The 13248-nt window shown below is 33.4% G+C and overlaps 1 protein-coding gene across 1 annotated transcript; it reads left to right on the plus strand.

The window, feature by feature from the left end:
• The first annotated feature begins 7607 nt into the window (after positions 1-7607).
• LOC138340193 (secreted RxLR effector protein 161-like) lies at positions 7608-8310 on the plus strand. Its single transcript, XM_069291886.1, has 3 exons — positions 7608-7934; positions 7983-8035; positions 8124-8310. Exons 1-3 carry the CDS (start codon positions 7608-7610, stop codon positions 8308-8310), a joined length of 567 nt encoding a protein of 188 aa, XP_069147987.1.
• Positions 8311-13248: the final 4938 nt, after the last annotated feature.

Genomic DNA, 13248 nt, shown 5'->3' on the forward strand with positions numbered 1-13248 from the left:
CTTCGACTTTTACATCGAATACCACCTTTTACTATCTCGAGTTTGAATTGTTTTTGAGTTCACTTAGTCATATATGTGTTGGAAAGAACATGTATTTCAACTTTAAGCCTATTCTATTGTCACTAGTTGCATAGGAAACAAAGCTATATCAAAAGGCAATTTATAAGTGTCATATAAATAAAACTAGTACACATAGAATATGGGATGTTACTATATTATAAGTGATACAACCACCAGCTCAAGAGGGAAAACTTAACGATTAATCTTTACTTATTTGACTTCTATTTCATTGACCTTGATTTGGATAATCACAGAATATTGATAAGTTATAGAAGGTTGTGAAAGAGGAGAATTACTATGGAGCTCAATAAATGTACAAGTCTACTAGTGCCAGATAACGCGGTCATCATTCAATTGAATTTGATTACGTGCTCATTATAATAATGATGTCTATATTTGTTTTCAAATATGCGTCTGCTAAGAGATACTCCAATGCCTTGAATGTTCTTCAATCTGGTGCTTGTTTTGAATTAGAAAAGGCCCAGGTTAATGTTATGTTCTGTTTTTCTTTTTCTCTTGTATGGTAAATTCAGAGGACAAGCTAGAACTATAGTCTTGTGGGTTATGAATTTTATATGGATGATAATAACTAAGTTCTAAACTTAATATTTGTATATATTTGATAATTTTTTGTAATATAAATATACTAGTGAGGAAAACTTATTGGGTTTGGCCGAGCTTGTATCTGGTATTCTAGCTCTGTTTGGACTACAATCTCTACGATTCTTCTATTAATTAAACAAAATATACAAGGTAATTACACTACACCTTTGTTCCCCATTTATAAAAAGTTACCACTTAGCCTAAGAACAAAGCAGAGAGATTGAGGAAATATGAAAGGTTCTATCTTTTAGTTATCAATCCAACAAATAAAAAAAATGGATACGCTGCTCTCTCTTCACGTATGTATACATTGAAGCAACTCTTCAAACATAATGAATCTTTGGTTTGTGAATGTTGTACACAACAATATGTTGAATCTCTCTGTCAATATCTTTCTACTCTGCAAGATTTCCTTGACAATACTACAAAGGATATTGAAACTCTTAAGATATGTAATTGATCACTAGTATAGTTATCTAAATCTTACTAGTGATATATTTTTTTATAAAAATAATTATTATATCAAGTTTCTATTCCAAATTTGTAGAAAAGAGGATCAGTAATGTAGTACACAAAACGGAAGATAGAGTTGATTCTAGTTAAGAAACATCCTTCTAGCATATAATGAGGATAACCGGCAAAAGGCTTATAGATCCTTTTATGAAGAATTGTTGAAGGTTGAAGACAAGTTTATTTTCTCAAAAAAGAGGTGATGTTGATCGATGTTAACAAGCACGAAAGCAACTATGAAGAATTAGCAACAACTCCCTCCTCACAAGAAACATATACAATTGAGGAAAGTATTTTGTCAGGATGGAGGCTGACTTCAACACTTAGGTATGTTAAAATTTTCATCTTTAAGTATTATCCAAAATACATAAACTTCATATCCTGATTCATTAATGTTGAGCCATTATGGAATGAAGTGCTTATGTAGAATTCCTTCATTTGATTTTAATGCAGAAACTTGTGCTTCCAGATAGAATTTTGAATATTTGATCCTAAAAGGTGTTCTTGAGAGTTTATGCTTGAATTTTTTCTTCTTATTCGTTATCAAAGTTGTATTTAAGCTTCTGATAGTTAGATTCCCAGAATGTTTGAACATTTTGGATACTTGATTTGCACTATGTGGTGAGAGGTTATGGCTGACTCAATTGTATGGATATGTAAAATACAAGATTTCCAATCCTAGCAGGAATCGATTGAGAGGGCCATCACTATTTTTATGTATGTATATATAACTAAATACCAATTTTCTAGTTCTAGCAGCTAGAACTAAAATATTGATATATTTCATGAAAGCATTTAAATTGTTCAAAGTGAGTGGTTGTGGACTCGTTCACGGTTAAAATAAATGACAGTTTAGATGAGCCGTCAATATAATGTAAGTTGTTTGTCATAGGAAATCCAGTGGTTTGGAGACAAAAGAGTCATTTTGAAGCTAAAATACTAAAAGGGACAACAAATTTGGCAACTAACCTACATAGGCAAACCACTGGTTGGAAAATAGTGATGCCTTCTTCTAGATTTGTCTTTAAATGGTTTGAAACATTATTGGGAATTAAAATTGTATGTCAAGTCAAAATAGGATAAACAAATAGATCTAAGTGGTCTATTACTCCATTTTGGTATCGGAAAATAAAAGGTGTAACGTGACCTATAAATTACTCTCATTAGTATGTACAATATGATATACGACTAAGATATTACACATTCAATTCTTATTTTCCAATGGTGGGATTATCATGGAAGAGAGGCACGACTCTTCGTGAAGGTGGATTTGGAGCCAACTCGTTAGCTTCTACCTTAAATGCACTATTTTGTGGTGTTACTCTCCCCTCTCTCATGGCTCTCAAATCATGCAACTTCAATGCTTCTCAATCGTTGAAAGAAGAAGCAGAAATCCTCCTAATGTTCAAACATTCTCCTTACATTGTTCAGTGTTTCGGAGCTAATGTCTCTTTTGATGATAACGTCATTCTTTACAACTTATTGCTCGAGTATGTTCCGGAGCAAGCCTTGCTGCTCGTCTTCAGAACTTCAATTAACTGTTAGAGTTTGAAGTTAAGAAACCCAGGAAGAATGTTCTTTTAGGGCTTAGTTGCATTCACAACAATGGAATTTTTTACTGTGACATCAAGCCTGGCAATATTCTCCTTGTGGGCACGGACAAAAATTCTAAGATTGTTGATTTTGGGCTCTCCTGACCTTGGAAGATGGCATGAACCAAAAACAGGAATTTATCAGGGAACAGAAAGGTATATGGCACCAATATTTGTGATTAACACAGAGTATAGCCCACATGTTGATATTTGGGCTCTTGGAAGTACTGTCTATGAGCTAATTACGGGACATTGATGTGGGAAGATGCAGATGGTGATTATGTGTTGGACAAAATTGAGTTTCAGGAACCAAAGTTTTAGAATTCAAAGTGTCAAATGAGGCTCAAGATTTTCTAGGAAAATGTTTTGTGAAGAATCCGAGCACACGCTGGACTGCGGACAAGCTCTTGAACCAAACTTTTATGCAAAATTCGTCCAAAGTAGCCAAAATAGAAATATCAAGGAAGAAGAAAATTGATTCATGTCCCTTCTACACAAACCAATCCAGAAGATAACATTCAAGATCTACCGTCATAAATTCTCAAGGCAATTGTTGGATTCGAAGCCCCTTCTTGACAAACCAATCAAGAAGATAACATTCAATATTGGTAATCATAAATTCGTGAGGTGATTCCCAGTTCTTAAAAAAGTAGACAATGAAACTTGTGGAAGATTACTAATTACTGACAATAGATAGATAGATCCATATAAATTGATTTTTTTTCTTTTATGTGTGTGTGTGTATGTGTGTGTGTGTGTGTGTGTGTGTATATATATAGAGAGAGAGAGGGCATGTATGAGCTTGATCCATCTTTAGGATTTCTATTGGGGTACGAAGGCAACGTGTGACCAAGATGATTTCACATGGAAAGTACAGTCCACTATAAGAAACTAACTCATAATAACGATATTGGAATAAATGTTATATACTTTCAGCATACAACCATACACAACATTCATATGTAAAACCAACACAATAAGATACAGTTCTTGGGTGCATACCTTAATCTTTTGTACTAATCAATATTGCAGATCTAGACCATCAAAAGAGAAAAAAGATCGAGCTTATTTTCTCGATCCCTTGCATCCATCTACTTAGCTTGTCACTATTGGTTCTTGTGGAATTAACTCAATGGACGATGAATTAACATGAATATTTGGTAGGAAGATAATTAGTACAAAATAAAATCAAGATAGTATCTTCGTAGGTGATATTTAGGTAAACCATAAAATGGTTTCACATATTTAACCTTGACATTTTTTGACACATAGTGATGTCATGGATGACATCAATAGGAGGAATTCATTCCTATAAATAGGTAACTCTTAATTCATTTTCAAATCATCCTCTCACTTGCATTCTCACCTTCTAAGGCATTTGATGTTCTCTCTCTAGTATTGCACTTGTATTCTTTGTAGAGTAAAATAAATATTGGTGCAGTTATTCTTTGGTGGACGCCAGACCATTTTGATCCGAACCACGTTAAATATTGTTGTTCTTCCTTGTTCTTTATATTCACGATTTCGCTAAAAATTGGCATTTGAGTCAAGGTTATGTCTGAGTATGCTCTATGGTTGCAATACAGTCTGAACTTCCACATCAAAAAACAATTACTTTGGTTTTCTGTAGTTCAATATACATTGTAGTAGAATAGGAAAAACAAGTAAAGATGAGTTTCATGAAATTTGAAATTGATAAATTTAGTGGGCGCAACAACTTCAATATTTGGAAGATCTAGATGATGATGTTACTGTGGAGAGAAGGTTTAATCCATGTTATTGATGGAAAGTACCCCGATAAGATATCGAATTTGGACAAGGAAAAGATGTAAGGAGATGCATTGAGTGTAATCCAATTGTCCCTTTCACCTAACGTACTTTGTGAAGTGAGTACAAGTATCAAGAGACTGCCAAAGAGTTACGGGAAAAGCTGGAAGGGCTTTACCAAGACCAGTCAGCAACAACAATGTTATTGTTACAACGGCATCTTCATACATTTAAGATGGATTCAGGTACTTTGTTGCAAGACCATCTAGATGCATTGAATAAACTTGTGATGGACTTACAAACTGCTAGAATTAAAAAGGACGAGGAGACGCTTGCATCTTATTTGTTATTTTCATTGACTTCAAAATTTTGTGATATTGAAAATCAATGATGTATAGCAAAAAAACGTATCAAACTTGAGCAAGTGTGGCAAGAACTTAAGTCTTGTGATGTGTGGATGCATTTTGAAGGAGACAAAAGTGAAAACGCTAGTGGACTCTTTGTAAGAGGTCGTACTAACCAACTGGGAAGGAGCCAATTTAAGTACAGATCTAAGTCTCGTGTTAACAAAAAGAATGTGGACTGTTGGGGTTGTCAAAAGAAGGGGCACTTTCAACGAGATTGCCCTATGTCGAAGTCCAAAGAAAAGGCAAGTGCATCCATTGTTGAGCAAGTACATGATAATGATGATGATTATGTACTAATGACATCATCTAGTAGTGGAGTCTATGACAACAAATGGGTCTTAGACTCTGGTTTAACTCTGCATATGACATTCCGAAGAGATAGGTTCAGCAGCTGTAAAACAAGTAGAGGAACCGTATTAATGGGCAATAAAGCAACTTGCAAAATAGTTGGCATTGGTTCAGTTCGTGTTTGCTGCCATGATGGAATAGTAAGGACTATTACAAAAGTCCTTCATGTTCTTAATCTGAAGAAGAATTTGATCTTCCAGGGTACTTTGGATAAACAAGGCTATAAGTACATGAGTGAAAGAGGAACTATGAAAGTGACTAAAGGGTCTTTAGTCATGTTGAAGTTCAACCTGGAGGATAACCTCTACACATTTGCGGGAAGAACCATTATTGGCTCTGTAAATGCATCTAAAATGCAGTTATCTAATGATGACAAGGCAAATTATGGCATATGATACTAAGTCATATGATCACACGAGAATTGGAGATGTTGAGCAACCTCAACCTTTTGAAAGATGAAAAGATCAACAAACTTGAATTTTGTAAGCATTGTGTCTTAGGGAAGCAGAGAAAGGTCAGCTTCAGCACTGGCAAGCACAAGACAGGAGGGATGCTAGATTGCATCCATTCAGATTTATAGGGTCCCTCGAAGCTTCCATCGAAGGGAGGAAAGAGGTATCTTCTCATATTCATTGATGATTTTTCACGAAAGGTCTGGGTCCATTTCCTAAAGACAAAAGCTGATGCTTTTGAAGCATTTAAAGAGTGGAAATTTTTTTTGAAAATCAAATGGAGAGAAAAATCAAGTATCTTCGCACAGACAATATCTAGGAGTTTTGCAGTGAAGAGTTCAATGATTCTTGCAAGGTTTATGGGATCACAAGGAATAAGACGGTCAGGCACACACCACAACAGAATGGAGTTGCTAAAGAATGAACAAAACTCTTCTTGAGAAGGCTCGTTGTATGCTCTTACAAGCCAACAAGTCTAAAGTATTTTGAGCTGAAGTAGTCCATATTGCTTCACATATTGTCAGTCGATCTCCAGCATCAGCGATTGACTTTAAGACTGCAAATGAGGTACGGTCAGGTGAACCTTCTGGCTATTCATACTTGCAAATATTTGTGTGTCCAACTTATTTTCATGTTAATGATAGAAATCTTGCAACAAGGGCTAAAAAGGTCATATTCCTAGGATATGTAGATGGACTAAAAGGGCACAAACTTTGGTGTTTGTCTTTATTCAAATTTGTAGCTAGTGGAGATGTAACTTTGATCAATCCTCTATACTTGATCCTCATAAAGTTTCTGTAGAGTTATCAAGAAATGAAAAAAACGAGCAGGTGGAGCTATTGATGGAGCTTACCAAGGAATGAGATCAAGAGATTCAAATTGATGAGTCAAAAGATATATTTTTGTTAAAGAACTTGATGCCAATGAACCATACACAATTGTGAAGGGAAGGGATAAAAGGCAGATATGGAAACATGAACGTCTTATAGAGAAACAAAATGTTATTGCATATGCGTTCATAGCTGCAGAAGAAGAGATTAAGGTTCACGAGCCATCTTCATATGTTGGAGCAACTTCTTGCAAAGATGCTACACAATGTCCATTAGCCATGATAGTCTCTTCACAAAAATGAGACATGGGTCTTAGTTAAAAGGCCTAAGGGGATGAGGACAGTTGGATGCAAATGGGTCTATAGAAAAAAAATGTATTCCAGAAGTGGAAGATTCTAGGTTCAAGGCGAGATTGGTTGCAAAGGGATTCAGACAGAAGGTGGGAATTGACTACAATGAGATATTCTATCCAGTCATGAAACATAGCTTAATTCACGTGCTACTAGCATTGGTTTCATAATTTGATTTAGAGCTTCAACAACTTGATGTCAAAACAGCTTTTTTACATGGTGATCTAGAAGAGACAATCTATATGGATCAGCATGAAGGTTTCCTAGGTAAAGGAAAAGAAGATCATGTATACCAACTGAATAAGTCTTTGTATGGTTTGAAGCAATCCCCAAGACAGTAGTACAAGAGGTTTGAGGCATTCATGACTAAACATGGACTTTTGAAGAGTTCATTTGATAGTTGTGTGTATCACAAGAAGATGACTTGTAACTCTATGATTTATCTATTGTTGTATATTGATGATATGCTTATTGCTGCTAACAATATCACAGAGATAAATATTTTGAAGAAATTGTTAAGCAAGGAATTTGACATGAATGATTTAAAGAAAATCCTTGGAATAGAGAGTTCAAGAGAAATGGTGTTTTACATATTTCTCAAAAGAGATACATCGAGAGATTCAATATGCATATGAGCAAGTCTGTAAGTAAACCATTGGCTTCTCATTTCAAACTTTCAGAGTTACAAATGCCTCAATATATGGATGAGGTGGAGCATATGTCAAAGGTTCCTTACAAGAGCGCAGTTGGTAGCATTATGTATGTTATGGTGTGCACACGTCCATATATTTCCCAATATGTAAGTGTGTTGAGCATGTACATGGAATATCCAGGAAAAAGGCCCTGGGAAGCTGTAAAGTGGATATTGAGATATCCCAAAGGAGCTCCTGATGTTGGCCTAACCTTCTGGAAAAATGTAAGTATTTCAATTCTTGGTTATGTAGACTCTGATTATGCAGGGGATCTTGATCGAAGGACCACTACTGGATACATCTTTAATCTCGTTGGCAATGTCGTTAGTTAAAATTGACTTTACAGTCGATTGTCTCTTTGTCTACAACAGAAGCAGAATATAGTGCAGCAATGGAGCAGTGAAAGAAGTTATTTGGTTGAAAGGTTTGGTGGCAGAATTGAGTTCGGTTCAGCTGGAATCAATTCTAAGATGTGATAGTCAAAGTGTTATTCATTTGATTAAAAATCAAAGATTTCATGAGCACACCAAACACGTTGATGTCAGATTCCATTTTATTCGAGATATCGTAGAAGAGGGAGCTATCAAGGTTGAGAAGAAAGTTATCACAGACGATAACTTTGAAGACACGTTGACCAAAATAGTCCTGCTTTCCAAGTTTGCACGCTACAAGGACTTGGCAGGAGTATGCATCAATTGATGCAACTCTAAGAGAACAATTGGAGGAGCTAGTATGTTCAACAAAGGTTTGATTTTTCTTGTTTCTTGCAATGGGTATTGCCCAATAAGCTTAGAAGTTTTGGTCAGAGTTGTTTATACACATGCTTGGAACGCAAACCAAGGTGGAGGTTGACAAAGTTTGTTTGGTTCTTATGGAATCAAACTAAGTGGATGATGAATTAACATGAATTTTTGGTAGGAAGATAATTAGTACAAAATAAAAATCAAGATAGTATCTTGGTAGGTGAAATTTAGGTAAACCATAAACTGGTTTCACATGTTTAACCTTGACATTTTTAGGCATACTAGTCAACTGAACCGCGTTTCGCGCGGTATTAGTATTTCAAAAATTAAATTAAAACAAATAATATTTTACTTAAACCGCAATTTTTTTCTTTAACATATCAACAAATGATACCAAAAATTAAAATAAATCATCAAAATAAGGTGAAACGCCATAAAAATAATCAAAAGAAAAGATAATTATTTTTGTGAATTAGATCTCCCTCGTAAAAAAATAAACAAATAACATTATTTTTTTAAAAAAATCTATGTCCAAACACCTACTTAAAAGATAAGAAGATGTTGAAATTTTAAATGGACTGTGGATATTTAAAATCGCATCTCGAATGAAAAAAATTGTAAAAATAATATTTCGAATCCACTTATTTGTTACGTTCTTTCTTCCCCATTTTTGCTATCACGTCAATTGCTCATTAAATCTTATATTACACTATTTGCCCATAAAAAATACATTACATGTTATTCAAAATCGATATTAAAAAATAATCAAAACGAGTAATGACCTAATGAAAAACTCAAAAGAAAAAAGGAGATTTAGCAAAAAATTGACACCGTAATAACCATTAAAAATTATATAATTTCAATATATTTTCAATTTTTTTTCACACGGGTTTTGGGCTTTTAAATATAAGGGGGCGTTTGTATTGAATTGTTTTAAGTAGCTTATAGACCTTAAAAATTAGGGAAAATGTAATTAAAGTAAATTAAATATTGATGCAGAATTTTATTTTAGATTTATTATTATTATTATTACTACATATTATATAATAATGATAGTGTATAATATTATTGAAAAATAATTAAAAAACGAAGCAAATTTTGTAAAAGTACTTTTTGCAAATCTTATTAGTTATAACAACATATTTCTAGGAATAAAAAAACGTAAAGGAAGGAACTAAAACAAAAGATCATACGAATTATCTATAGTTATTAATAACTAGTGAAACTATTCGCACTTCGCGCGATTATATGAAATATTTATAAGATAATAATATGAAATATATAATATTTAGGTTAGCATCGAATATATAGATAATATTTATATTTCTCCTCGTCTCCGATATTATAGACTTTTTAAAAACATATAAAATATATTTATTTATTTTGTATATGTATATATTAGAACAAAATATTCACCGTGGTGAAGTAAATGGAATAAGAGATAATATGTTGAAATAACAATATATTGGTGTCACGACCCAAATCCGGGTCGCGACTGGCACCCACACTTACCCTCCTATGTGAGCGAACCAACCAATCTAAACCTTAACATTTCAATGTAATATCAACATAAAGTAATGCGGAAGACTTAAAATTATTAATCAAAACCAATTCAATAACTATTATTTCCCAAAATCTGGAAGTCATCACCAAAAGAACATCTATGATCAAATTACTAAACTAAGAGTATTCTAAGAAGCTAAAACAAATGAAAGCTAGTCCATGCCGGAACTTCAAGGCATCAAGACATGAGGAAGAAGATCCAGTCCAAGCTAGAAACATTAGCTCACCCTGAAGATCCGATGTGACGAAGACTGGCTAGAATTGCGGTTGAGTTGAAGACGACGGTACGTTTGTTGCACTCCACAAATAACAAGAAGAAAACAATAAAAGTAGGGGTCAGTACAAAACACGGGTACTGAGTAGATATCATCAGCCAACTCAAAATAGAAAACAATATATACCAAGTAAAATCATAAAATCAACTATGATACTCAACATGTAGCAACAGCAAGTACTATATCATTAACAATTACTGTCATGTTCACACATGAGGACTCAAGCCTCAATACCATACTCATTTGGGAATTATGTTCATTAGATTGAGTACATTAACATATTTCAAGATTCATTATCTTTATTTCTCTTGTGTCGGTACGTGACACTCCGCTCCCTCATATTCATTAATCCTCTTGTGTTGGTACGTGACACTCCGATCCCCTACTACTATGTGTCGGAACGTGACACTCCGATCCCCTAAATCTACGTGTCGGTTCGTGACACCCGATCCCATAAATCTACGTGTCGGTTCGTGACACCCGATCCCCTAAATCTATGTGTCGGTTCGTGACACCCGATCCCCTAAATTTACGTGTCGGTTCGTGACACCCGATCCCTTAAATCTACGTGTCGGTTCGTGACACCCGATCCCCTAATTCTACGTGTCGGTTCGTGACACCCGATCCCCTAATTCTACATGTCGGTTCGTGACACCCGATCCCCTAATCTCATTCTATCAACTCATCAAGCCTTCTCCCTTACCAAGGCATCATCAATCTCATTACTTTAGTTCATCAAGCCTTCTCCCTTACCAAGGCATCATCAATCTCATTACTTTAGTTCATCAAGCCTTCTCCCTTACCAAGGCATCATCATTAAAAAGAGATTAGGTTTTTATCAAGATTTGGGATTCAATAACTTCATCATGCTTAATATAATCACAATTATATAATCACGTTCATGCATGCATACAATTAAGCACATAGCAGGGTTTACAATACTATCAATACATATCATTCTCTATTAAGAGTTTACTATGAAAGCATGAAAACCATAACCTACCTCCACCGAAGATTCGTGATCAAGCAAGCGATTTCCCAAGCTTTGTGTTTTTCCTCTTTGTTTCTCCTCTCTCGATCAATCCTCTCTCTCTCTCTCTCTTTGTTCTTTCTATTTTCTTTATTCAAACCCTCTTTCTTTTACCCTAATTAGCATATAATTAAGAGTAAAAGATGGCAATAATAACCCACTAATTAACTTAAGGTTACCTCTTTTAACCCCCAAGTAATTAGACTTATTAACATTAACCAACTAACTTTATAATTAAAGCAGGAATAGTCAAAAACGTCCCTTAAAACGTAATAAGAAATCCGACCCAGACTGGGATTACGCAATCTGTGACGGCCCGTCGCGCCTGCGACGGTCCGTCCTGCTTCTCCGTCACAGACTTCAGAGACTCAATTTCTCTGAAGGGTCTGTGACGGTTCGTCACACCTGTGACGGTCCGTCCTGCCATTCCGTTACGAAGTTCAGAGAGTCGATTTTCAGTACCCAATTTCAGATTTTCTAAGTGTTTTGAAACGAGACCCTGCGACGGTCCGTCGTGCCCATGACGGTCAGTCGTGGGGTCCGTCGCCTCAGCCTGTTTTTCCAGAAATAAAATCTGCTGTTCAAAACGACTAACCAGGTCGTTACAATTGGTATTAAGTTGAAAATATTTTAGATGTTTTAATTTTCCCTATCTTTTCTAGGAGTAGTGATGTTATATCTAAACTCTGATTTCGTCAAAATAAAATTATTTTCTTTTATGTTATTATTACATTTGTTTATTATAATTTTTTAAACATTATTTAAATACTTGTAAGATTTTCGAAAAATGAAGCATATAAAGTCATGATTCATATTTAATATTAAACTTTACAAGTAAGATAAAGAGACATGAGTTATAAATAATTCAAATGTATAATTTTATTAGCCACTAAATGTATTACTAATTATATATTGATTTTATTTGTAAAATAAAAAAATAAAAATAAGGTGTGAAAATACAAAAAATGAACAGAGAAAATATAATAATTGGTGACTACATAAAAATTATAAATACATTTCAAAGCAAAAAGAACGACGACAGATTGTTACATACGCAAAAAATGACATCATGAAAATAATAATATATTTTTCAATTACTTTTTATAATTTATAATAAAAGTGAAACTAATAATCATAAATTTTGTTGTTGTTAAAATGAAATAATTATATTTATTTTTTTTCATAACAAAGAGAAAATAGAATACTAAAGGATCAAATGATTAGTATTGACAATATAATACATTTAGCTAAATTATTTACATAAATTAAAACTTTAAAAACTCTATCAAAAGTAATTAAGTTGCTAATAAATTTTAAAGTGAAAAAATAATCTCTAATTATGCTTTTTTTTTCCTTGTACCATCTTCCTTTGCGAAGAGATCCGTCATCATGTTTTGATCCATATGTCAAACTCTTCATATATGCAACCAAGTGAATAAAAAAAAAGCATATACGAATTAAAAATAATTATGTCAAAAAAAAGAACTAAATATAAACCATATTTATATATTATCTTTTCAATAGTAATAACAATACTAAATAATAATTATTTCTTGAAATCTAACAAATATTATAATCAAACTATATTATATATGGAAAACTAACTATTAAAAAAAGTAATTGCATACGGACAAAACATTGTTAAGAATTAAAGAGATTTTTGTAATCATACTTACTTGATAAATTATAATACAAACATAAAAATATATATTAAGAAAGCATGTCTAAGTCCATAAAAATAAAAAGAAAGACTTAAGAATGAAATATATCTTACCTTCATATACTTTTTTTTGTTACATGTTAGCTAATTCACAAACAAGTATTATGGAGAAGAGAAATTATAACTTTGTATGTGAATCTTTATGAAAATAAATATGAATCTATGTAGACAAAATAAAGGAAATGAAAAAAATAAGGACTTGAGAATGATATATTGATTAACCTCATGTACTTTTTTTTTGTTACATGTTAGTTTCCTTCACAAATCAAATACGAATTCATAGACAAAAATAAAGGAAATAAAAAA

This window comes from Solanum lycopersicum, chromosome 12, assembly GCF_036512215.1.
Source record: "Solanum lycopersicum chromosome 12, SLM_r2.1".
Classification (NCBI taxonomy): Eukaryota; Viridiplantae; Streptophyta; class Magnoliopsida; order Solanales; family Solanaceae; genus Solanum; species Solanum lycopersicum.